The sequence below is a fragment of the Gopherus evgoodei genome, chromosome 1 (genome assembly GCF_007399415.2).
Source record: "Gopherus evgoodei ecotype Sinaloan lineage chromosome 1, rGopEvg1_v1.p, whole genome shotgun sequence".
Taxonomy (NCBI): Eukaryota; Metazoa; Chordata; order Testudines; family Testudinidae; genus Gopherus; species Gopherus evgoodei.
The window spans coordinates 338,993,425-339,020,565 of NC_044322.1; the positions used below are offsets into that span (position 1 = coordinate 338,993,425).

Genomic DNA, 27,141 nt, shown 5'->3' on the forward strand with positions numbered 1-27,141 from the left:
CCTTGCACTTAGAGCAGTAGGAGTGAAGTTTGTGATCCTCTTTAGTTCCTAGAAGAGTTCATTCCATGGTCTCGGACCAGCCCCAGAGAAAGTTCTATCTCCTACACAGACAAACTTTGCCCTTATTGTAGAGTTCAGTTGTTCCAGAGAAGTGTACAGGTCTGTCGCATCTTACGTGCATTTAACATGCGCAATTTCAGCTTTACACGATCGGCAAAAAGAAAAACAATTTTAATACTGTACCTGTAGTGCAGGTGATTCCGCCCGCCATTACACTCAATGTAATTTTGACTATACGCGATTTTCGCTTTATGCGCTGACTGCAGAACATAACCCCAGCATAAGATGTGACAGGCCTGTAGTTGTTGATGACAGTCTTCATCCCAGAGATTTAAGGGGTCTTTTAGATACCCTGGCCCAAGCCAGGGAGTGCCTTGAAGACAAGGATGGAGACCTTGAATGTGACCATTTTCTATGGGAAGCCAGTGTAGAGAGTACAGGACAGGTCTGATGTGTTTGTGGTAGCCTCTGTTGCTGAGGAGAAGCCCTGCAGTATTCTGTAGTAATTGGAGTTTTCTGAATGCTGATGATTTCATTGGCATTGCTGTAACCAAGCCAAGAATTCTGGAATGTGCAAATAACTGAGGCCAGGCCATTGTCTGCCAGGATGGGATGGAGTCTCCTCTAGCGAACCAAAGGTGAAAGAGCCTTACTTGTTGATATAGCTATAGAGAGCTTAGTATTAACAAGAATCCAAAGGTATTCTTGAACCACAGACCGAATTCTGCGCCAAAAAAATTAAAAATTCTGCATGCAGTGTTTGAACATCCTGCATATTTTGTCAAAATAACAATATAATCATGCCAGTTACAATTATTTTGATAATTTATTTCAAAATATGTCAGCAAATATGTCTCTAACAATACAGACAAAAAATTCTGGTAATTTGTTTTTTTTGACAAATAGATTCCTTATGAGGAATATTAATACAGAACTTTGTGTAATTTATTTAAATTACAATACAGAACTGTATTTCCTGCACCTCTCAGAAGCAGTGTACAGGCTTGGGGGAGTCAGAGGTACAGAAAAGGTGAGGGAGAGGGAAGGAGCCTAGGAGAGAGCCTAGGAGGGTGTTGGTTGTGGGTGGGAGTATAGTGAGGCAGCCTGGTTCCCAGCCGCCCCAGAAAGTTACGAGCCCCTTCTGACGCCAAAGTGGGCGGAGCCAGTGGAGCTTGCACCTGCCCTCCAGAGGTCAGGGCACAGGACAGGAAGTACAAAAGCCCAATCCCACAGCTCACTAGAGCCCCGGCCGCCAGACAAGCCAGATGCCTGTGGCCTAGCTCCCAGTGGGGAGACTCCTGCAGTCTGCGATCAACCCGAGGACTGGCCAGACCAGCCGAGGCCTGATGATGACCAGACCCCGGAGAAGCTGTTAAGCCTGCCTGTGGCAAGCTATCCGGAGGAGCTGCCAAGCCTACCGCTCACCGGGAACCCTGAGGAGCCCATGGTGCTTGATGCCGTGGAGGACACCGTTCAAACGCAGGTACCTCTAGAGGAGGAGGTAGCCCAGGGGCAGCCAACCCTAGTCTGGCTGCAGCACACCCAGAACCCAATGTCAGTGTGTTGTGGTCAGGATACCCATTGATGCAGCAATGGGTCTTCTGCCGCTGCTAGGGCCCCGGGCTGGGACACAGTGGAGTGGTTGGGCCTGCGTCCCCCTGCAATCCAATGTGTGGGTGGCAGTCTCCCCCTCTCCCAGGCCCTTTGGGCCTAGGACTGGGGCCTCCTGAACTTCTGTATTTGCTCAGCCCCTGTCTGAGCTCCTGACTGGTTGCTGCCCCACCCTGACCCAGGGCCTGGGCCTGTTACTGAACTGTTTGCTCCACCCTGCCTGAGGGTCTGAGCTGCTGACTGTTGTTGCCCCATCCTGATCCAGGGACGGGGCTTGCTAATATTAAACCGTTGGCTCAGCCCCTGCCTGAGGGGCTGACTGTTTGCCGCCCAGCCAGGCTAATTCACTGGACCTAAGTAGTGAGGCAGCCTGGTTCCCAGCTGCCCCGGAGGGGGAACGAGCCCCAGCCAAACCCTTCTACAGGGAGGTTTTTATTGGGTGGGTGAGACTGTTAGGAAGCCTCCCCCTTTCAGACCCTGGTTGACCCGAAGCCTCTCCCATTTAGTCAGGTACTTCTGCCTCTGTTCTGGCACCCCTCATCCCCCTGGGTCTCTGCAGCCTCCGTCCCTCAACCCCAGGTTCATTGCTGTCACCCCACTAGCTCCTGAGCCCATGCTCCAGTCTGTCTCCCTACTAGCCATTCTGAACCCCCGTCTGTGATACCCCCCCCCCACCCTGAGCAGCCCTGTGTGCTCCCCTCTGTCCTAACCTGGCTCCGTGAGCAGGTGCTGTGATGAACTTCTCCTGCTGTGGGAATTCTGCACCACTAGGCACAGAACTTTGTATTTTCCCTCATAAAAAACATTTTGCCTAAGAAGTGCTGCAGTTCTGCCTTTTTCCCACCAGAGGCTGCTGTGGCATTGGAACAGCCAACTGTGTTCATGCCAGCTGTTCTGGTGCCACAGCAACCTCTGGTTGGCAAAAGGCTGAACTGCAGCACTTCTTAGGCAAAATGTTTTTATGCAGGAAAATACAAAATTTTGCGAGATAGATGAATTATGCACATCTGCAGATGCGCAGAATTCCCCCAGGAGTAATGTGTACCTTCAACTAAGGGAGACTACATTATACTTCATGAGTAGTCCCATTGATTTTCTTAGGCTTGCTTGTGACTAAACAGCATCATGCACAGTAGCATTAAGTTAAAATAGTGAGCATTGTTATATAAAGTCAGAGTACTTATGAAAAAACTGTCATTATTTATCCATGTCCATCTAACTAACCACTAGGTTTCAGATTCTGCAAATGCTTGCTTGTGTGTTTTTATATTTAACTACAAGCATATACTCAAGAGTTTCCAGGATTGGGGCCTAAAACTATACATGGCTAACACTGAATATTCACATAAAGCCATAATTTCCACACAGGCAGCCTGTGACTTGCTACAGAGAATAATACGCATCTTGTATCTAAGTAAGAGACTTCAAGGACAGCTGCAAGGAGGAAGCACAGAGATAACAAAAGCTGCCCAGAGTCTCAATGAACTTGGTGAGTCCTCTTAGTTATTTTAGTGGCATTTAAGTTTCTGCTCATGAGAACTGCAGTTTTAGTTTTTGATAGACAATTCTTTAATTTCATCTTTAAAAAGAAAAACTATTTCCTGATCTGAATTAGAGACCAAGTTTACACTGCAATGTAAGCCCTAGGTTAGTAGAACTCAAGTTAGTAAACTCTTTGTTTATTAACTTAGGGATTGAGCATCTACACTCACTTGCAACCCTAGGTTAGGAATTGTTGAACCCTGGGTCACAATCTTGGCTCCTATGTCTACACTGCATTATGCAGGCCTGCGTCCAAATGCACGTCACAGACTTCCTAACACCCTCCCAGCACGTGGCAGCTCTAGCCCTTTTTTGATGGTTCAGTGTGGGAAAATTTGACTATCCAAAGGACAAAGAAAGTTGGCACGTGGGATACTTTTGACAATTTCCCAGAGCACAAGTCCAGTGGGGCTGTGTCTACACTGCAAAGCAATAGAGCTTGAACCCTAGGTCCCAGCTTCAAACAGGCTTGAACCTTTCACTCCCATAAGGTTCTAGGACTTGGGTCCGAGCCCTGGAGCATGATTTGTGTGTTGACAGGAGGAGTGTTAGGCTTGAGCCGGAGTTTGAACCCTGGGCTTATCTTGTAATGTAGACATACATTTTTCATGAGGCTTACCTCAATACAGTTGACTAATTATAAGAGAAATCCTCTGATAATGAGTTACATGTTGGGCACAGACTTACTTAGAGTAGCTAATTTCATATTAACCTGTGACTACATGGAATACCTGCAGAGAGGGAAGCTTATTTAGCAATAATGTTGGCTTTTGAAAGTCATTATTCCATTGGGTTTAGAGTAGATCATATTTTGAAATAAATGTATTTTGTTTCTTTAAAAAAAATTAGCCAAACCTGTGGCCTTTCTGAAAGTCATTTTAATCTCTCAAATCTCAGTAATAGATGTTGTATACAAAATCTTAGCGGCTGTTATTTCTTCTTTGATTTAATGGTATTCAAATTCCATCTTCTAAAAATAGAATGTGGGCAAACTGAACAATTAAACATTCAGAATTACCCTAAGGTTTCTTGTGCATATTTGTCATTGCTGATTTTTTCATACGCTGTAATCAAAGATTATTAGATAGTCTTTTTATAATTAACATATGCTGTTATGCAAATGAAGTCTATATTTGTTTGTTTTATTAGAACAATTAGATGAAAATGCTTAAGTATTAGCCATAATGTTCTAAGTTAGAACAGTGAAGAGTACAAACCCATTATCTTGCCAATGCATCTTTTGTTTTAACCAGGTCTTAGGCAAGTAGTTATCAGGATTAATTTGAATGAAATTATTATTAAAATGAATGTATTAATTTGGCTTTCAAAAGTTTTTTTTAAATTTACAGCGGTTTATACCATCTGAGTATTAGCTCTATACTTTTTTTTAAGGCTGTCTGTATCACTCACTATCTTTCTACACTACTTGAATTGATGCGCAAGAACCTTGTCAAAGGACTTTCAGAAATCTAATAAATACATTCACATAGGTGTCACTGTTCTCATATTTCATGTTGAAAACTACAATCTTTCCCTAATGCTTATGAAAGTCTATTAATAAGTTTTCTCTAAGTGTGGTACTTGAATTATGTGCCCTGGTTAAGTAATGAGTCTCACTTGCTACCAGACAGAGGGTGGAATCCTGGCACCATTGAAGTCAATGACAAAACTCCCCTTGACTTCAGCAGATCCAGGATTTCACTCCATGTGCTTGCTACAGTGAGTAGTTTCTGTGCATATTTAGTATCTGAGTCCTTAGATACTAAATATACCCATAGGCTTTTCTGACCATTTCTACGTTTTAGCATTTACAGAACATTGATTTTAATGGTTTTTTGTTTTTGTTTTACTGAATTCAAACTAACAACTGTACCACTGAATTTGTGACCAGATGTCTCCATTCATGAAGGTTTTCAGCTGGTCTTGATTTAAAGATCATTACTCAGTGGGAAGAAAAAATAACATAATAATAAAAGCAAGTCCTAAATGTTAGGTGGATATGGTTTAAAAAAATTCCTACTTTATCAGAGGAAAACCAGAAATCGGTGGTGGTTGTTTTTCTTTGAAGGGTTTTATTAAGGTGGTGGTATTCCACAGCACTTAAAGGCATGAGATGTATAGTTTTACTATGGAGATGTCAGTAGCAACTGCATATTTAAAGTTGTAATGAGATTTTCACTTAAAACAGGTCTAAAAACTTTAGCACTTGAATGACTAGATTTAGTCTCAAAATTTGGCACAATAAACACTTTATAGGACAATATATATAGTGTCATTTTTTACCAGTTTGTGTGCACAGACAGAGTCTCTAGATATCTACAAAATAGTATCTAAATACTAAATTCCCTGTAATATGTACAGTATCTGCATGTAGAAATTGCCATATTGGATCATACTAGTGGCCCATAGCAGATGAGAGGTTCTTTTTTCTTAAAAAAGGCCAGAATGGACAGCTATTGAATAACCTGCCAATCCCATCAATTATTTTATTCCCTAATGCATAGGGATTTATCTCTCTCGTTGTTTTAAAAATATATGTAACTGATGTTCTCATTATCCATATTAATGTCTAATCCTTTTTTGACTCTACTAAACTCTTGGGATCTTATTTTATAATATTTGTCTCTCTTATATAAATACTGAATTTGTCTGTTTGATCCCATATGTATGTAATACTTACTCTCCTCAAGAGAGTCACTAAAGAGAGTGACCTCACTTTATACACATTTGCTAGTTGGTCTGGATGAGCAAGTGGGGAGCACATGCTGAACCCTTTTAAAAGATATAGCAGGAGTTGCTCTCACCCGCACTTGACCTGCTCTGGTTGGTTTATTTTATTATTTAGACTTCTGTTCTGAAAGGGCTTTGACAAGCACTTGCACGAGGTTGCGAAATGGTCATTGGATGAGAGGCAAAGGATTGTCATCAATCAAAAACTGGGTAAGAGACAGAAGGCTACTGATAAGATTAAATGGTTAATTTTCAAAATAATGAAAGGTTAACAACAGGATCCCCTACGTTCTCAGCTAGGTCTGGAAGGGGTCGGGGCGGCAAGTAGTGGGGTAATAATTTAGATTATAGTTACTTAAATTAGTCAGGACCAGAGAGGACTGTGAGAAAATTCAGAGATCTAACCAAGCTAGGTGAATGGTCGGTGTGATGTCTGACAAAGTTCACTGTTGATGATAAATGCAAAGTAATGCATATTGGAGGGGAAAAAAATCATGTTCCTAGGTGCTTCTCCAGTGCTGCTGCTGGCACAGTGCCTTGAAGAGCTTCTTCTTATGTGGAGCACCATTGCATTGGCCATGGAACTGTAGCCTTACAGCCACAATCATAACTGTTTTTTTCACTTTTGTGCTTGTAGAATATTAATCATAATTCTCAGGTAACCTTTTTTTGTGGTCCATATGTTCCCCATCTTCACAAAAACAAAGGAAGTAGAACATAAACTAATTTACAAACTCTTCAGCTCTTTTAGAGCTACAAAACCTTGGAATTCTCTCTTGCCTGAGGTGCCAACCCCTGTCCCAGAGCAGGGGTCTGCTTTCTATGCAGCTGGTCAGATATGTGAATGTTTTGCAGAAGAGAACATTCATTCTTTCCATACAGCCCCTCTGTGGCTTTTTCTAGGATTTTCCTTCCCACGGCACAACACGAGGTGTCTTAGTACTGGTACTTAAGAAGTCCCTGAGCTAAGGGTACACCATGGACCAAAAACCAAGAGGCTATTACAGACGTTATCATTTGATTCAGCAATGTTTTCCTGTTTAGAACAGGAAACCAATGCAAAAGAGATAATGGAGGATAAAAGGAAAATGAAGTGTTTTTAATCGGTTCATATTTAATATGAATTTCTGTACAAGATGTGGAGTCCTGATCTTCTATTCCATGCTTATTTTATATCTCTGGGTCAGCATGGCTTTGTTCAGTCTTAACAATTTATCATCATGGTATTTGAACAAGTCTTATTACAAAGCTTTGAAAAGGAAAGCCTCCCTGCTTCTAGCTGGACAGGATTTACTACCATAGACTAGGGAAGTGCATGGGAAAAATATCAATGTCCTAGTGCAGGGGTAGGCAACCTATGGCACACATGCCAAAGGTGGCATACAAGCTGATTTTCAGTAGCACTAACACTGCCCGGGTCTTGGCCACCAGTCTGGAGGAACCTGCATTTTAGTTTAATTTTAAATGAAGCTTCTTAAATTTTTAAAAACCTTATTTATTTTACATACAACAATAGTTTAGTTATATATTATAGACATATAGAAAGAGACCTTCTAAAAACGTCAAAATGTATTACTGGCCTACGAAACCTTAAATTAGAGCAAATAAATGAAGACTTGGCACACCACTGCTGAAAGGTTGCCGACCCCTGTCCTAGTGAATGAAGTTCCCAACTGTAGTTGTATAAGCAGTGTGGACAGCTACTCCTACAAAACCAGGCCCTGTGACAACTTCTAGCTGTGATTCAATGCAGAAGAAAATAAAAAGACATGTACGCTAAATAAATTCTCTAAGAGGATCAATTGCTTTATTGGGACTAAACAGACAACTTTGTAATTAGAAAGTTTTGAAGATATGCAGAGTCATTAGAGCATAAAATACTTGTTACTGAGGGAATAAAAATATAAAATAAAAAGTTTACCAAAGCAATAGTATTATCATCAGGTAAGAAAACCTTCCTGTGCATGAACAGGAAAGCTCAGTGATATATAGGTTGTTTGGGTTTTAAATTAAACTGCTTGATAAATTTACTGCAGGGAAGTTGGGTCGCTGGGAGCCATGGCTAATGACATGCTGGAGTCTTTGACTATTGTGATTAGAAAATTAAATTGAAAAAGGCACAGGCCTTTCCTTATTGCTCTTCCAGATAAAATCATAGATAAAGAAACTCCTGAAAGACCTTCTGCTTTAGTTCACCTCTCTGACCAAGTACTTTTTGTCTCAAGCCCTCATTATGTGATTAACATTCAAATTAACTCCAGAACAGGTCGCCATGTTGCTTCCATTTTGCAAAAATTTAATGCCCACAAACTGTCAAAGGTAATTAGGCTAAGCAACATTAATTATAGGGGACGGTGGCACGGGACAGCTGAAATCAAATGCTATATTTCTAAATTCCTCTGACCTGCTTGCAGGTTAGTTTTTTCCAGTTCTCAGGCAGCTGACTCCACTGGTATTTGAAAGAATACCAAATTACTTTGCAAAATCTAAATCTTTGGGGATGGTGATGAATGATTTTTTTGTCCATACTTAGCAGTATTCAAATAACACATGAATAATTAAGACCTAAATTGTTGTATTAGGTATACATAGCAACTTTATCATTGAGCTTTCATACTTAGGTCTGGTCTACACTAAGACATTAGGTCAGTATAACTGCATCACTCAGGGTTATGAAAAATCCATACCCCTGAATGACACAGTTAAACTGACCTGACCCCTGGTGTAGACCACATTAGGTTGATGGGAGAATTCACCCATTGACCCAAACTTCTGCCTTTTGGGGAGGTGGATTATGTATGCCTCTGGGAGAACCCCTCCTGTCAGCGTAGGTAGTGTCTTCACTGAAGCGCTACAGTGGCACAGCTGCAGTAGTATTTTAAGTATAAACAAGCCTTCAGTTGGTATACTTAGCTCCCACTTCTGGCTCTGGCCTCCAGCCTCTGACTCTTGCTTCCATTTCCCTGCTTTGGATGCTTGCTCTGGCCACTAGGTAAGACTGCCCACAACTCCATCCCTAAAAGATTGTGATATCTGCTTTTCACAGGATTAAGCTTTTGGTTCTCATAGATGCTCTAAGATGCTTTGTTTGCTAAAATCCAGTGTATTCAATAGAGTTTTTTATTCCCAAATATAAAGACTTCATCAGAGAGCTGTATTATGTCAAATTTTAAGACATGATTTAATAGTCTGTTTTTTTTACTCTAAAAGGATTGAATCTTAATGGTTATATTGTTGGGATGCCTTAATGTCCAATTTGCAGAACATGTCAGAAGTTAATATTTTATTACAGTGGATGTAAAAGAGCATTCAATGTATCATGCACAGTATTTTTAGTTGTTGTCCTATGGTTGTAAATCCAATGAAGACTACTGTTGTGTATTTTCCCAGTTTTTGTGGGGAGAAGGGATTCTTAGTTCCCTCCTGCCCCCTCTCTTCTCCTATTGTTCCCTGCCTTACTGAAAAACTCTGGCTCTGTATCCTCTATGCTGCCTCCTGTCTGAAATAGTTTTTTAAAAAATAAACAGGTTGTCTTCAGAGCAGGAGTTGTAATTCTTCATGTCTGATTCAGTGGCATCAGGCTTATAGCTTCCAAAAGTTAATCAACATACTAGGTTTGCTAAAAAGACTTTAAGACAAAAACAAACATACAAGCAAAAACCTTTACAATTCAAAGTAGGTTTTGTCTGTCCACTAGCCAAATTCCAGTGTTCCACTGCCCAAGGGCACACAATCTGGTTACATGCTTTATGTGTCAAAGGCAGACGCTCCGGCTTCAGAACAGCACCTAACCTTATTTTAAAAAAGCTTCCAAATGTTTTGGGAACATAAATGGAATGACTTGTATATAGCAGGTTGTCTACAATACCAGACAAAGGCTTTAAAAACCTTTATTTGATCTAATTCATACCATAGAAAGCTATTGGCCTTTAGTCAGTGTTTTTAAACATATAACCTAAAATTGCAACATAAAGTCTCAGAGAAATCAAACCTCAAATTATCCAACTTTTGTTTCCCTTTTGTTTAAGCTCCTTGTCTGAATTCAGTATTGCAAGCTTTACTGTAAACAAGAGTTGGCAAAAGCTGCTAAGTCTGCATGAATCTTTCTAAAGAAGTTGGACTTCTCTGTGTGCTTGTCTTCATGCTTTTGTAAGATTACAGATAAGGTGTATACTTCTGTTTGAAAAAATTATAGTAGTATAACATCATAGGATCAATTCGTATTCATTTTGCACTAAATTGTACAGTTGGTAACATTAAATCTAAATGTTCATTCCTACATGATGGGTGCAAATGGTGGAACACTGAATGGTACTCCTTTTGATCATGTCATCTTAACACAATTATCCATGCAAATTTCTGATTATGAAGAGATGCATTTATAGTTTAGATGCTACTGTTTGTATTTGTTGGGGTACAATATACCTCTTTCTATAATGAGTTCACTTGTCTGTAATGAAAATGGTAACATCTTGTGAATAGTATTTGTTTAAAGACTGAAACAGCAACAAACACACGATGACACAGCTAGATTGCTGCCTGGTGAGAGGCTGCACCTCAACTCCCAGCCCTGAGCCACCACCCTGAGCTCCTTCCTGCACCCTGAACCCCAGCCCTGACCCCCTCCCAGAGTCAGCACCGTTTACCCGCTCCTCCAGCCCCACTGGACTTGTGCTCTGGTGTGCTGAGTCTTCATTTATTCACTCTAATTTAAGGTTTCATCTGCCAGTAATACATTTTAACGTTTTTAGGTCTTTCTATACGTCTATAATATATAACTAAACTATTGTATGTAAAGTAGGTAAGATTTTTAAAATGTTTAAGAATCTCCATTTAAAATTAAATTTAAAATGCAGAGCCCCCCGGACTGGTAGCCAGGACCCGGACAGTGTGAGTGCCACTGAAAATCAGCTCACATGCCACCTTTGGCACACGTGCCATAGGTTGCCTTCCCCTGAAATAGACTGATCGGTCAGTCTAATATGTCGGTCTAATTTTTTATCTCAAGCTCTATGGGCCATATTCGTCTGGTGTAATTCCACTGACTTCAGAAGTCAATGGAGTCACACCACAAATTAACACATCTCCATGCGTGCCTGAGTCTCTTGTCACAGTTCTGACCCAAATAAAAGCTACCACAGCCCACTTAAATTCATGAAAGAGTTTTTATAAATTTCAATTTTCAGTTGTGTTCCAACACATTCATTAATCATCAGTTAGCAAACAGAATCGTAGCTTATTTAGTCACTTGTTTCTGTACAAGATGAATAAGGCTGCGAATCTTTCACAGATGTCACAGATTCCGTGACTTTCCAGGACCTCCACAATTTCCACACCCGTCTCTAATGCTGCAGCCCGTCTGGCCTCTCCCCTCCCCCTTTTACTCAGGAGCTGCAGCAGGGCCACAGGTCACCCACCCTCCCTCCGAGCATCAGCAGGGCTCTGGGCTGCCACCCACCCCCAGATGCACTGTCCCTCCACTCCAGCAGGTTAGAATCAGTTAGTGGTATTTTTAGTAAAAGTTACTGACAGGTCACTTGCCATGACTTTTTGGTTATTGCCTGTGACCTGTCCATGACTTCTACTAAAAATACCCGTGATTAAATCTTAGCCTTAGTGATGAACTCTAGGCTACATTCAAAGTAATCCCCAAACCCAAGCTATATATACACAACACTTACAAAAAGGTGTGCATCCAAGGAGGATTTGCAGCAATCAGGTAAAGAACAGTGTTCAATTCAGGTATTTTTGTGCCAGAAACTTTGAGGACATCAACATAGCATGCTGCAAGCAGAATAAGAAAATAAAGTTTTAACCAATACCATTATGATAAATTTTAGAAAAATCGTGATATTTATCTACTCAAAACCTTGATTTTTAAATGCTCCTCTCAGGCCCACACATCCAGTAAAATGCATGGAATATGCTGCCAAAGGAGCAGCATAGTATACTGCATATTTGAACCTGCAACCTTTATATTAATCTGCAATCCCTACTGACTTGCCTGCTTCTTAGACCAATGGATGAGAACCAGTTACAAAAAACACAGCACGTTATACAAACAGTCCATACTCATAGCATAGCAGATATAGCCAAGTGTTTCCCATTCTCTGCTAACTACACACCAACAGCCAGAGTCCCTTGCTAAGTCAGTACAAGGTGGACCGATCCTTCAGCCCGAAATGAAGGACCTCGGCCAATGCTCTGGCAGTGACGTCTGGGCGAGTTCTGCTGCGGGACCCCCCGTCCCTACCCCAGCTCATGGCTACGCGGGCGGCGGAGGGGGCCGCACAAACCACACGGCACCTAGTCTCACAGCCTGGGGCTGCGCCCACGTCACTGCCCCCCCGGGCCGACAGTCACAGCGGCCTTGGGATCGGCGCCTGCTCCGCGGCGGGGCCCGGTGAGACTCGAGCCCGCTGTCGGGGTGGGGACTGGGGGGCGCGAGGGCTGCGAGGCCCGGCCGAGTCCCCTCCACCCCACACCCTGAGCCGGCGGCGCTGGGGTCCAGCCCGCGCTAGGCCCCAGGCGCCAGGCCGCTCCCCGGGTGCTCGCCCCATGGGGGTCTGCCCGTGGCCGGCCGGACCGCGCAGTGCCCCGGGGCGGGCCCGCCCGGGTATAAATGCGCCTCCCTCCCTCTCCCCTCCTCACCATTGTGGTCCATGATTCGGCGCGGGGCACTGTGGGAGCGGAAGCCACTGCGCCGGAAGGGCGGGGCCGGAAGCACCTGGACAGCGGAAGCGGAAGCGGTCCTATCGGAGCGGGGGTCTGGCAAAAGGAGAACCGACCTGAGCCGCGCGTGCCCGGGTAAAACGAATAGGTCCCGTGTAAACTACAGCTCCCAGTGTGCATTGCGGCCGGACCGGGGACTGTTGTTCCCAGCATGCTTTGCGGGAGCCACGGCCATGTTGGGACGTTTACTCTTCGTTGAAGGCCTGTCTTGGCCCGTGGCATGCCGGGAGTTGGAGTCCCACCGTGAATTGCTCTCCGCGGCGGGGCGGGGCGGGGCGGGCTGGTGTGGGAGCCCGCGGCGCGTCCCACAAGGGCCCCGCCCGGCCGGGTGCGAGCCCTTCGGGGTCCCTCCAGTGGCTCTTTCGGGCTTTTGTCCGCAGCTGCGTGATCTAGATGCGGACTCTGGGCTCTGACTCAGTGAGGAGAGTCTCCCCGTATCGCGCGGCTCCGGCAGCTGGTGCATTATGGAAAACACCAAAGGTCGCGGGCCTGGCAGTGAGTGAGCAACATGCCCCCGAGGCTCACAGGCAGCGCGTCCCCAGGCTCCAACTCTGCTGTCTGAACCAAGCCCGGCCTGAGGGGTCCTGTAGCTCTTCTCTGACCTCGCTGGGGTTTGTCAGGATCTTTGTGGTGCACACACAAAGGTATTTCCTTTGCAGGAGTCACCTAAGGGAATGTCACCAGCGACCTTAGGTGTGTTGTGCATCTGCAGCCTAGAATCTGGGCTGTCATTTAATCACAGTTAACTCTGGCGATTTAAGCAAAATAAATTAACTCAGTTAAAAATAATTGCACTATTAAACAGTAAGAGTATATCAATTAAAATGTATTATATTTTGTATGTTTTCTATCTTTTCAAATGTTTTCAGTTACAACATAGAATACAAAGTGTACAGTGCTCACTTTATATTTTTGATTACAAATATTTTCACTAAAAAGATGAACAAAAGAAATAATATTTTTCAGTTTACCTCATACAAGTACTGTAGTGCAGTCTGTTTATCATGAAAGTGCAACTTACAAATGTAGAATTATTTTTTCCACATAACTACTAAAAAATAAAACTGTAAAACTATACAAGTCCACTCGGTCCTCCTTCTTGTTCATCCAAGTTTGTTTTCATATACAAGATATAATAGTGCCCACTTGTTTACATCACCTGAAGGTGAGAACAGGTGGTCGCATGCACTGTTGTAGCCAAGGTTCCAAGGTCTATGTGTGCCAGATATGCTAAGCATTTGTATGTCCATTCATGCTTTGACTTGTAGATTGCACTACCTTTTGTTTCTTTTTTTACGGTGCAAATATTTGTAATTAAAAAATATAAAGTGAGCATGCTACATTTTGTATTCTGCATTGTAACTGAAATCAATATATATGAAAATATAGAAAAACATCCAAACATTTATAATAAATGTGAATTGGTATTCTATTATTGTTTATCAGTGCGATTAAAACTGTGATTTAATTGCAACTATATTGTTAACCTCGTGATTAATGAAAATTTTTTTTTAATTGTTAGACAGCCCTACCTTGAATTAATGGCTTTTTTTGTCCTGCCACGTTGCCAGGGCTGGCTCCCAGGCACCAGCCGGGATTCCCCCTGCACTCGCGCTCTGGCCACCCTGCACGGTTTTTTTTTTTTGCTCTGCTAGTCTGGCCAGCCCTTGGGGCGGCAAAAAAGCCAAAGCCAGCCCTGCACATTGCACTGATGTCTGTTCCTCACAATTTGGTGTCTTTCAGCATTTAGACTTCCCATTCTGATCCTGCCCAATCAATATACCTGTGTTGGAATATTTTTCCTTGTATTGCATTGGCCTGGCTTTTTTTCCAAATTTCTCATTTTGTTATTTTTCTTCCCACATTTCTTGTTGCCGATCCCTGGTCCAGAGGTACCTTTAGCAGGCGGCCTGTCAGGGAAATCCGCTGGCGGGATGGGACGGTTTGTTTACCTGCAGCGTCTGCAGGTTCGGCCAATCGCAGCTCCCAGTGGCTGTGGTTTGCTGTTCCAGGCCAATGGGTCCTGCGGGAAGCGGCACAGATTGGCTACATCTGCAGATGCTGTAGGTAAACAAACTGTCCCAGCCTGCCAGCGGATTTCCCTGATGGGCCACGTGCCAAAGGTTGCTGATCCCTGCTCTGGGACCTCTTGTAATTTTTCTCTGACCCTAACTTATATGTGCAATGTCTAACTTTGTATAGAAATTCAGTAGGATACAGTCATTTGTCCAGGCTTTGCCCTTATGGGTAGTGGGCAGGATGTGGAGCTTTCAAAAGGCCTCTGCAGACATAATAGGAGCAATGAGTTCTTGCAAGCGCAGGGGAGGATGAAGGGGGCACCTATTTCTCTCTCAAGAGCCATGGGAACCATGGGCGGCAGGTGAACTGCGGGCTCAGGGAGGCTAGCCCCTGGCCTGGTCCTTCTGCCTGACACCATGCCCCCCCCCTTGCCCCGAGGACCCCCCACACACACAGCTGCCCAGGCACTCCCAGCTCCGGGCGGGTGGCACAGCACCCAGCACTGGTGGACAGGTGGTGCAAGCACCGGCTTCAGCTGCCTGGAGTCCCTCGCTGATGGCCAGCCCCTCACTAGCCCGAGCCACAGGGCCTGGCAGCAAGCAGGAGGAGGTCTGGAAGTGGATGGGGCCATGCTCTTTGGGGCAGCTCAGCCTCTCCTGGCCTTTGATACCCACTTCCAATGACGGGAATCTTGCCTGCAGGCAGGCCTTGGAGGAGTTTCAGTGTGTGGAGACATTTCCTGTACAAGATCGTTGAGAAGTCACCTTAGGGTCTACGGATGGTGCTAAAGAGAGTGGCCACAACTGCCGAGTCACGAATCCACAGCAGCTCTTCTGCAGCTTTTAGGGGGCTCATGGCTGATGCTGTTTCCAGTCATCTGCTCACAAGCGGCCTGTGTTTTGATCTATCTAGGGGGCAACTAACAGTAGGTGAGCCTGTTAGCTTCTCTTGTCAGTGTCAGGGCCGGCTCTAGGTTTTTTGCCACCCAAGCAAAAAAATTTTTGGCTGCCCCCTGTCCCAGCCCTGGGCTCTTCCCCTCCCCCCCCCCCACCTGCACCCTTCTTCCGCTGCAGCCCTGGGTCACTGGTAACTTGCTCCCAGGGCAGGTCATTCACAGAACACAGACAGGATTGGCTCCCATATGGTTACAGAACTGCAGTAAAGTGGAACAATTTTCAGCGTGTGTGATTGGAGGATATCTGGATGCCTATAAGACTGTCCTCCATAAATGAGGAAAAGTTGAGGTGCCTTTATTATTCTTTTGTTCCACTCTCTTTCTATGGGGAATTTGCCAATGCAATATCACTGTCTTCCTTTTAAACAACAAACAAACAAACAAAAAGGCAGTAGTGTTGAAAATAGCAATTCCAGGTCTAATAACCACTGGGAAGCATTTCTTGCTCAATTTTATCCTACTTTTTCTACAGCAAGTTACAGTGGATCAGTATATTTGATTTGGGAGAAATGAAGTAACAGCTGTCCAAATTGAGCATGAGTACTCCTGAATTTTGAGATGTTCAAATCTGGAAGGCAGGTGCTGGGGGGTGGGGGCGGCTGCTGTGGCTCTGCGAGGGAGCACGACAGCATGTATGCAGCAGCATGTCTGGCACTGCGTGGATCCAGTGGGGAGGGGTTTGGATGGGGTAGAGGTTTGGGGGGGTAGTCAGGGGCAGGCAGAAGGGGGGGTTAGATGGGTCAGGGGTTTGGGGGGGCCACCAGGGGACAGGCAGTGGTTGGATAGGCATGGGAGTCCCAGGGGTTTGTCAGGGGACAAGTAGGGGGTGGGGTCCTAGGAGGGGAGTTAGGAGAGGGCAGTTGGGGATAAGGAGAAGGGAGGCTTAGATAGGGGGTGGGGTCCTGGGAGGGGGCAATCAGGGGACAAGGACCAGCAACGCTTAGATAGGGGGTGGGGTCCTGGGGGGCAGTTAGGGGCAGGATCCTGGGAGGGGGTGATCAGGAGACAAGGAGCAGGAGACAAGGGGGGGTTGGATGGGTTGGGGTTTCTGTGTGGGGCAGTTGGAGGGAGTGGATGGTGGCAGGGTGGGGCTACCCTCCCTCCCCGTGGAGTGTCCTATTTTTTGAATGTTAAAATATGGTATCCCTACTCTTCACAGTGCAGCTCTCCATTCACAGCAAGCTGCAGCATGAGGTCTCAACTATCTCACTCCCTCTCCCTTCCTTTCCTGTTGGTAGTGGCCAAGGGAATGCTAGGAAATGTAGTTCTTTCCCTGCTCCAGGGCTGGCTCTATAGGCAGGGAGCTAACCAAGGAACCACAGCTCCCAGGGGCCCCTGTTGGTTCTTAGCTCCCATGTTGGATTCCTGCTGCCCTTGCAAATGAGCTGCCCCAAGCAGGTGCTTGCTTTGCTGCTGCCTAGAGCTGCCCCATGGCAGTGTATTGTAAATTCAACTAAGGTCAAAATAGTAACAATTCCCACTAAATTCAATTCAGTTGGTGTCTTTTCAGTGACTATTGCCCAATCCGATCTCCACTGAAGACCCTGCAGTGAGGGAAGCCGGAATGAAAGTGATAACATTTCTGAGAACGCTAAAAAGATAAAATATGGGGGGAAATAAGAACCCTATTTCCACATTGTGCATTTATGTCTTCCAGACAACATATGACAAGAAGTAACAAAAGAACAAGGCAGAGAAAAATAAAGCAACACCAAGGGGTATTTTTCAGTATGCACGTTTATTCCTTAGGTCACTGACAACATTCCTGTAAAATACAGCACCTTTTCTAGATGGTAAAAAGATTAATAAAATCTCTCTCTTTCAAGGTAAATCTTTAACATACAGAGATCTAACAGTATTAATAGTTACAAAATGCTTAGAAAAATGCCACTCCTGTATTATGCTTGAAAAACAAGTATATCCAGCGGTGCTTCTGAGGGGTTTATGCATGAGTGCAAAGTTCTGCAGGGTTTTAGCTATATTGTAAAATACATTATTTTGGTATCCTTCATATAAAAATAAGTACGTCTCCCCTTGCATCCCACCCCACCCCCCATTGAACAGAGGTATTTAAAAATTTCTTCATGATGTCTATTGTTGTTCTTCTTAGAGCTTGGATGGGTGTATTAAATTAAGAAAATAATGGAAACCCATGAGAACATTCTTATCTGGACAACTGTAAATATACTGTACCAGTAAACTCAAAACACATACAAACGTGACTCAGATAATAAGTGTATATGCAGCCCATGACTGTGAATAATTGTCCTATACTCCCATTCTGCATTAATTCGTCCTGAATAAAAAAATATTTTAAAAGGAAACTGTATTTTTAAATATCCTCGTATTTTATTATTACTCTTCTTAAATGCTCAGGCAGCAAAAGTGCAAGACAGAGCCAAACCAAAATACTGGATCTAAAGCCATTTACATTTGAGGAAAGTTTGGATCAGGATTCAAACTTCAGAGTGACGGCCCATCTCTAGCAGGACAAAAATGTTCTACCAGTGCCTCTCTATTATTTTGTGATATTCCTTACTACATGTTCCTCAGAAAAATAAAAGCCCAAATAGCTTCTAACAATTTTCAAGTTAATCAAAATATTCAGTATTTTGTAAGTGTTTACAGTTTCTTTTATATAAAGGGATACAAAATGGACAACAGTTGATGAGAAGTAAAGTTTCTGAGGGAAATTGGCCTGATCCTTCATTGTTGCACACACAGCACTTCCATTGACATCAGTGGCAGTTTATCTGCAGTTTATCTGCCACCATTTTCAGATCAACATACATAAGAATAGCAGAGGCAAGCTCTGAGCAAGTTTGTGAATGTGGAGATCAGTCCTGCAAGGTGCAGAGCACTCGAGCCTGACCCAATGAAGCACTAAGCACTTGAATAGTTCCATTGCTTAAATTTCAATATGTGCTTTTGTTTTACTGGATTGGATGAGAACGCTCAACACCTTGCAGGACTGAGCCCTTTGTGCTTTTGAAAGTAGTAGCCTATTAGACTGTCCTTGAAACCCCTTGTTTATCCGTAGGCTATGTACAGCATCACACAGTTATGCCAGTGTTTCAGCTCTGCCAGAAAAAGGACCATCTCTGGGTGAAGGCCCAATCCAGCTGTCAGTGAGGTCACTGGGGGTCTATCAACTGACTTTAATGGAGGTTCAGCAAGGTTCTTAGAGATATAATCTGTGCTACTTAGTGCTTGGCTTCCCAGCTGAGACTGCCAATTAATGCCAGTTATGGTGGTAATTTTCTGTGTGCAATGTGTGTGTGGCTGGTCCCATTGGAAATTTTGTGTGATACTTTAATTACAAATTTTATTTCGCTGTAATTTTCAATATGTGAATTTATCAAAAGATCACAAAAGTTTAGACCATAAATATGATGTAATCTAGAAACCTATGTATTGTAAGAACTACGTATGGTTTTTATGGCATGTTTTTTCAACACTGTATATTGGTAGTTGCCACAAGGAATTTCAGTTTTAAAAACTAATTTATTTACAATTTAATTTTTAATGTAACAATTTGTGTAATTTTTCATCTAAACATATAATTATTACATGGGAACAATCATTTCTTACATAGCCAATATAAAGCCTTAAAAACAGAAGTTAAAAATGTTTTCTTGTAATCCTAAATTTTGTGTAAATTATTGCACTAAGGAATTGTAGCATAACTTTTAAAAGTCCACATTTTTTAGAAGAATAGAAGCAGTGTGTAGAGTATTAAAAGAATGAAACAGTTTATGCAGATAATTCTTCATTAAACCATTGATACTGTTATATCCCATTTCAAAAACCAAACTAGATATTAAGTCAGATCTTTGCTCCAGGTTTATAGCAGCCTGTTCCACAAATTCCATTAACTTCAATGGGACTATTTGTAGAGTAAGGTACTGTTCAATCTAGATATGTTTAATTTCAGTAATGATTATTAACCAGGAGTCCATGAGTTACTAAAAATAGCACTAATGAACCAAGACTCTTAAGTAATAGTCCCTCTTATTGAGCCTTATCCATATATATGGTTAACATTTTATAGCAATATAGTAAACAGTTTTGAGTAAATAAATTTTACCTCCATTTCTGTTATATAAGGGATTTTTTATATTGAGACTGTAATACTGCAACAAACCCAGGAATTATTTTGAATGACTAATAGATAAATTTAAAAGACGTGTGTTGTTGAATGCAGCAGTGTTAACGTCCTGCAAAACTAATTACATGGGATTGCAGATCCTTTTTTAGGTCAGGGCCTAGGGCTGCTACTGCCTATTGCTTCTCTTTTGTGAGGAATTTATTATTTGTATTACAGTAGCACCTTGAGGCTTCCCATCAGGGTTGGAGCTCCATTGTGCTAGGCACAATACAAATACATAAGAGACAGTTCCAAGAAGAGCTTACAATCTCCTCAACCTCTGGGGCTGAGTTACCATGAAGAAGCTATTTTTTCCTATATGCACTGATATACCTGTGGGTTATATACACAGACCAACAAACCCTAAAACTAGTTGCAATTTCTGTAGTGGTTCTGATGATCTGCCTCCATATCTTGCCAACGCTGATTCTGTGAACAAATTTTTCTGATCAGACTTGACTGTTTCAAGGATTACATGTCAATAGACAAAATTTGGAGATGTATAGAGATCTGCAGAGTTCAGACAAAGAAATTAGTGTTTTCTTCAAGTGCAAAGACAAGTCCCAGTGCAGAAGACGCTTATATAGTATTGGTGCCTGAATATTGCTATGGAGTCCAAGATATCAGTAATAGTTTTCCTTCACGAAGCAAGTCTGCGCATGGCCTAATGAAATAAGTTTTAAAAGATGGGGGATGGTGAGAGGGAAATGGGTGGTTAGTTCTGTGTACACACCATATTTAAAACAAACAAACGAACAACTTTTGCACATATATTACTATACAACCAAGGAGTTAAGTGCTGGCTGGCTGAGTCCAGGGCCGGCTCCAGGCACCAGCTAAGGAAGCAGATGCTTGGAGCGGCCAATAGAAAGGGGTGCCATGTCTGGGTCTTTGGCAGTGGGTCCCTCAGTCCCTCTCCGCCTCTTTGAGCTGCCGCCGAAGTACCGCTGAAGAGGAAGAGAGAGAGTGAAAGACCCGCTGCAGAAGACTGAAGCGGGCCGATTCAGTTGCCACCAAAGTGCTGCTGATCATCTTTCCTCCCCTCCCCCACCACTGCTTGGGGTGGCAAAAAAGCTGGAGCCGGCCCTGACTGAGTCTGCCAGGAAATAATTTTAAAAGAGGCTGTAACCTGAAGCCATCTCTCTGGTTGGCAGCTTCATCTCAGTAGTCAACCAGGGAGATGACCTACACCCAATAAACACTGGTTGTCAAGTAGCAGGTTGAACCCTCACAAAACAATCAATCTGGAGTCAGGCTGTTTCTTCTTCAGTCCCTGAGGTAACTTGAAAATGTTAGGGGTAAATTATGGCTTTTAGAACTGGCTGGTGCTTGGTGGATGGGGAGAGCAGTTTCAGGTGAAAGCATTAAGCCTTTGTAGGGTAGAAGCCGGCATAAAACCTTGTGGGTGCTGGAGAAGTGTGAATACATGTGGCACCTGCTACACCTTCAAAAAAGATTCACTGAATTCCCTAACTAGCATGGACTGCTAGGTGAAGAGGGAGGGCAGACTTTGGGCATCCCACAACCCATTCTTTGGGCGTCAGTCAATATTTTCCCTGGATCAGCCAGTCGGCTGCCACAGTCTGTAAAGCCCACAAGGCTATGGTGTTTTTTTTTGTTTTGATTTATTTTATTTTTTCTTGGTTGGCCCCATATGTCAGCACCACTCATGCTGCTATAGTTAAGATAAATATGAATACATCATGGACACATGCTTTATTTAATTAAAAGGATAGCTCCATACCTCCTCCTGAACATCAAGTTCATCATCAAGCTTGCCTGTTTCTGAGAAATCTATTGGTTCCTTAGATTCCTGCATCAGTGAAATCTTAACAGAAAAGGTTAACAAGTATTGTGAACAAAATGAATGTTGCAATAAAGTTATATATATAAAGTTATGTTGCCATGAAAAGCCTTGGTGTTACTGCCTCCGCCTATAAAAACCTGCTGCTTACTCACAATTAACAAAATTATTCTTTTAGCTGTTGGGGTAGAGACTTGTGCTTTTGATGCTGAAGGCCGTGGTTGTAATCCTGGTGATGACTCAGTGTCTGTGTATATGCAGCCATAGGTTAGTTAAAATGGTATGCAACCTTTTTTAAATACATAAATACTGCAGAGTAACTCCTCCAGAGTCTGATATGATAAGCAAAAATGACCAAAAATTCAGGGCCCCATACTGTTGTATTTGTGAGGACAGTCACAAAATTTGAAGGCCCCTGGTGGAGTGTATGGCCTTATCAAGGCTGAATATTTAAGATGAGTGTAGGCAGAGCCAGTGCCCGGCATAAGCAGACGAAGCAATTGCTTGAGGCCCTGAGCAATTCAAGGCCCCACCCCATTAATTAATTGTGTGTTGTAAGGAGGCCCAAAAATATTCCTGCTTAGGGCCCCCAATGGGCTAGCACTGGCACTGGATAGAGGCAGAGTTAGAACTTTAGGGCCTCTTTGTAATGGATGGAGGATTTGAATCAATCTGTTCAGTGTTCTAAAGTTTCTCAGGAATTGCAGGAAGCACTGGTTCACTACATCTTTGTGTTGTTGCAGAGGCGATGTGGGGGGTGGGCCATGGGCATGTGGGGTCAGTTCCTCCTCCTCCCCTAGATTTGTTGCTTGGTTGGACTGAGCATGTTCACATGGACTGAGCATGCTCAGTAATGCTGCTGACGCCAGTTGCCCTCACTCTGCGCGCGCGCGCACACACACACACACATCGGTAGGCATGGGTATCTCTGGCTGTGCCTAGCACAATGGGACCTCAGCCTGCACTACTGCAATATAAATGATACATAGTAATTAGTGGTTTCAGAGTAGCAACCGTTCTTTTTATAGTAATTAATAATCTCTAAACAGTTAGAAAAGATCTGCAGGCCATCAAACATACAACACAAGCTGTCCGGTTTATAAGCACCTTGTATGAAAATCTTTTGCTTTTTTTAAACAACTCTTCATGTAGTTCCTAAAGCTTTTTCCCTTTACCACAAACTGTGAAAACTATTTACAGCTAGTGTATGATACAGAAAAATGAATGGTACATGGTCCTCACCTTTTCAAAAATAGGATCCTGGATGTCTCTGTGCATCATTTCATGCTGTATGTAAAGCACAGCATCATGGACAGTCAGGAAGAACATGTCTTTTCTGATGTTATCGTCAAAGAAGCCACATTGTTCCAGCTTTCTTATAATGTTGTCTGAACAAAAAACAAAGTTATAAAAGACTGATAAATTTGAAAATAATTGAAGAAATGTGTCAAAATAGAGATTAACAATTATCAACAATAGAAAGTATAGAACTATAATTCTATCACAGTAGGTTCTCTCTAAGTTAAATTCAATTCTCCCCAAGACTTCTTTGTACCCTGCAGACACAGCCAGACACAGTTTAACTATTTATTTGTTTAAAAGAGCAGTTCAGTTCACTTTTAACTATATTTACTAAAAAAGTACTTCTACAGGTACAATCCACAGATCCTTTATTACTTTTATTTTATTCTTCATGCTGTGCATTAGAGATTGTACATATATGTTTACCTTGATGTGATGCGATGTATACAGTCACATCAATTCTCTCGAACTCTTTAACTATCTGGAAAAAAGGGGTAGTTTGCAATAAACATTTTCTTATACACACACATTTAAGAAATAGTATTTGTATTCACAAAGTTTAGTTACATTTTTCATTTTCCTTTGAGCATTTGCACCACAATCCCGAATCATGTGTTCTTTGATTCATAGGAATATAGGAATTGCCAGACCCAAAGTCCATCTACTCCAGTATGCTGTTTCTGTCAGTGGCCAGACTTTGATTATTAAAGGCAAAGCTGACAGTGCCATCTATGATTATGACTGCATGGCACTATGGACATGCTCTGGGAATGAACTGGGGTTGTGCAGTACAGAAGGTTGTCTGTGGAAATGGTTCTCAACCAGAGGTCCGGGGCCCCCTGGGGGGCCGTGAGCAGGCTTCAGGGAGTCTGCCAGGCAGGGTCAGCATTAGACTCGCTGGAGCCCAGAGTGGAAAGCAGAAGCCCCACTGCATGGGTCTGAAGCCTGGAGCCCTGAGTCCTGTCATCTATGGTTGAAGTCGAAACCTGAGCAATGTAGCTTTGTGGGGGCCCCCTTTGGTGTGGGCCCCAAGCAATTGCCCTGTTTGCTACCCCCTAATGCCAGCCCTGGCTTTTATATGCAGAAAAAACAGTTGTGGCACACATGGAGTTTTTATAGCATATTAAGGGGGGCCTCAGAAACAAAAAGGTGGAGAACCTATGGTCTGTGGGACCCCTCCCTCATTTGTTGCAGTAGTTGGAAGATGCATAATGAATAAGGCTGAGGATTACAGGAACAGAAAATTTTTTTTTGCAGGTAGTTATTAATTGTTCCTCATTTTCTGGATGTCCAACTTAATAACCTGGGATCTGAATTGCAGAAGTGCTGACCACTCAGGAACTGCAGTTGAAGTCAATGCTGTGAACATACCAAGTGCTATATAATGCTAAGTTCTCTGAAAAATCAGATCCTATGTGTCACCTACTGGGCACCCACAATTAGTGGATACTTTTCATTTTAATCTCTCTGTGCCTCAGCTCCCCATCTGTAAAATGGGGATAATACCCCTCACCTCGCAGGGGTGTTGTGAACATACATTGATTAATATTAATGTAGTCAGATACTACAGTGCTGAGTGCTAAAGAAAAGTCCATGAGGAAGTTAGTAGTTTTCTCTTCATGGCAAAGTCTGACTCGTGTGTGGTAAATAAGGCATGGGACCAGACATTGAACAATCAGAATAAAACAAAATATTGAATAGCTTCTCTTTAAGTGAGCGCTGGCCATCCTGTGCACTGACTGAAGCAGGGATCCCATGGAAAAAATATGCGATCATGTAAATTAAAGATAGTAGCAATGCATAGGCACAAGGAGGCCAAATTAAGGTTGCACAGGCATCCTAAGTCTGGCATTTTCTAATGCTTAAGTGCTTGTCTTTACAAGCTTAAAAATATTTTTATTATAGTTTTTTTAATCTAATTTTTAAATAGACCAAAATCTACCTGTTGTTACAGAAATATGAAAGATGTGTCACAAACCAACATACACTGAGAAACTCAAAATTAATTTCAGCCAAACTGTCCCTAACTAACATACCAATGACTAATACTGCACAGAAAAAAAAAAAGACTTACCATTCTCATTGTCCTCACGGCTACAACATCCAAGAATGATACACCTCCAAAGTCAAAAATTAAACTGTGGATAGGCACTCTGGGGACATTCACTTTGACTGGGAGTTCTGAATTCCAGTCCACTTGGATCTCTACTTCTTTGGTTGGAATTTTAAGATCTTCAGGATCATCGAGATCTTCGTCAGACTCAAAAGCTTCATTGGTAGCCCCAGAATCACTGATGATGCCATTCTAATCAGAATAGATAATATAAGAAATATATCCCTTAATCAGGGACAAAGATTTTGGAATTTTTCCATATTAGCTTATTTAAGCAATACTGGCTGAAGCATTTTTTCCCTCATTTCTTCACATATGACTGATCCTGCACTAAATGACTTCAATGGAAACAATACTGAGCCAATAATGAGCATTTCTCCCTGCATACAGTGTATTTTCTTTCCTGTTTTTTTGTGCATTAAGGACGGAGAGCCATGTGGGAAAACCACTGTCCAGAAAACAACTAGCAAGCTTCCACTTAAGAACCTCACCCTATAGAATCTTTAGGGTTGATGTTTTTATTTTTGAATTATATATATAACATTTGTTGCAATAACAGTCCAAGGGTCAAGAGTTGTTGTCACTTAACTGAACATTTCATCATATAAACTTGAAAGAAAACAAAATTCTAGCATCCTGCAGTATAATATCTGGCAAAAAATGACACTTTTATTCCCAACTTCAACTGTGGGGACTTCAATTGGACATCAACATTCCACATTTGGACACTGATATAATCACTTAGTATAAATGGCCATTTTATAACTAGCACAATAAATGTTGCCCCATTTAAGCAGCAGTGGAATGCCCTGTTGGCAGGAAATCCTATGCAATTCTTCTGCATATAGAAGGCAAGATATAAGGAGCCTGTGTAAGGAATTTGCACTTTCTGTGCACTAGAATGCAGCTCTGAAGGGACTGCCAGTCTATAACTTCGTAAAACAGATGTAGGGATGAGGAGTAGAGGAAGGGCCAGGTAATCTACTGTGTCCAGATCCACTGGCCTTTCTCTCCCCTCCCCAACACACTGTGGGCACAGCTGCCAATGTTCACTCCAACCTCAACCCCAAGGCTATAGTAGCAGCCACGGAGGAGTTCTACTGCTGCCTGCATGCTGGAGGGAAAGGATTTCTTTTACCCAGGCCCTGAAAATACTCTAGGGTAGAGTTCACTAGATAGGTCAAGTTCTGAAGATGAGGTTCAAACTGACACTTCATATTTGCAATTTGATTATCCTCTTCAGGTGCCCATGTTTGAACATATTGCCCTTTTTCAGGAGAATTGTCCAGTTAGTTACACGTTATCAGCAGTTAATGGCTCCCCTCCATAACGAGTACTGACCAGATGCATTTTGACTCTGAAGTAGCCACAATGTTCTATAAAGTTTCCATGTTGCAGTGGTTTATGATGGAGCATTGATCTTTATTGCACCTTGATACACCTCAAAGCATTTAGATGCAGCACTGGATGGTTACCGCTCTCGGTGGGCCAAGAGGACTTCCTCTCCCTAGTGAGCGTAGGTGTATGTCCACTTACCAGACTTGATACTATGTGTACATTGCCCTTTCTGTGTAATCTTGGGTGTCTCACACAGTCACATCCCAGTGCCAGGGACTTCCCCTTCCCAGCATATCACCAAAAAGAGAGGTGAGTGATCAATACAGTCATATCACAGTGCACTATGCTACAGAACTGTGCATCTTGGGCTTCTCAGTGATCATCTGAGGCTGGTGAATGGATACACAGTGTGATGGGGCAAGGCCAGATGGCTACAGTAAAGTACTGAGAAACAGGTATGTTAGCGCCAGGCTAAACAAATCCCTAGTACCCTGGTAACCAAAAGGCAGTTGCTTCAGGTTAATCAAGGCGCCTGGGGCCAATTAAGATCTTTCTAGAAGGCAGTAGAGATAGCTACTTTAATTAGAACACCTGCACCCAATCAAGGCAGGCTAATCAGGGCACCTGGGTTTAAAAAGGAGCTCACTCCAGTCAGGTAGGGAGGAGCCAGAGGAGAAGGAGCGTGTGTGAGGAGCTGGGAGCAAGAAGGCAAAAAGCTGAGAGTGAGAGAGTGTACTGCTGGAGGATTGAGGAGGACAAGCGTTATCAGACACCAGGAGGAAGGTCCT

General features: G+C 42.9%; 2 protein-coding genes and 1 long non-coding RNA gene across 4 annotated transcripts in view; 1 reads left to right on the forward strand and 2 right to left on the reverse strand.

Moving 5' to 3' along the window:
* Window positions 1-13,496, reverse strand: part of DUS4L (dihydrouridine synthase 4 like) — a 45,902-nt gene extending 32,406 nt beyond the window's left edge. The window contains exons 1-2 of one of the 2 annotated variants that reach the window (XM_030547317.1): window positions 12,595-13,496; window positions 11,625-11,727 (exon numbers count right to left, since the gene is read on the reverse strand). The gene's annotated coding sequence lies outside the window, so the exon portion shown is untranslated. The remainder of the gene's footprint in view (window positions 1-11,624; window positions 11,728-12,594) is intronic. The other variant, XM_030547953.1, reaches the window with a different exon arrangement.
* On the forward strand, window positions 1,041-7,349 carry LOC115644515. Its single transcript, XR_003998519.1, has 3 exons — window positions 1,041-1,543; window positions 3,040-3,160; window positions 6,059-7,349. It is a non-coding gene; the product is annotated as an uncharacterized LOC115644515 (long non-coding RNA).
* A 5,738-nt stretch (window positions 13,497-19,234) lies between the features above and the next one.
* Window positions 19,235-27,141, reverse strand: part of SLC26A4 (solute carrier family 26 member 4) — a 34,628-nt gene continuing 26,721 nt past the window's right edge. Inside the window, exons 17-21 of the mRNA XM_030544852.1 lie at window positions 24,977-25,207; window positions 23,329-23,383; window positions 22,843-22,988; window positions 21,541-21,624; window positions 19,235-20,460 (exon numbers count right to left, since the gene is read on the reverse strand). Of these exons, the coding sequence (XP_030400712.1) occupies window positions 20,437-20,460; window positions 21,541-21,624; window positions 22,843-22,988; window positions 23,329-23,383; window positions 24,977-25,207 (540 nt within the window). The 3' untranslated portion in view covers window positions 19,235-20,436. The remainder of the gene's footprint in view (window positions 20,461-21,540; window positions 21,625-22,842; window positions 22,989-23,328; window positions 23,384-24,976; window positions 25,208-27,141) is intronic.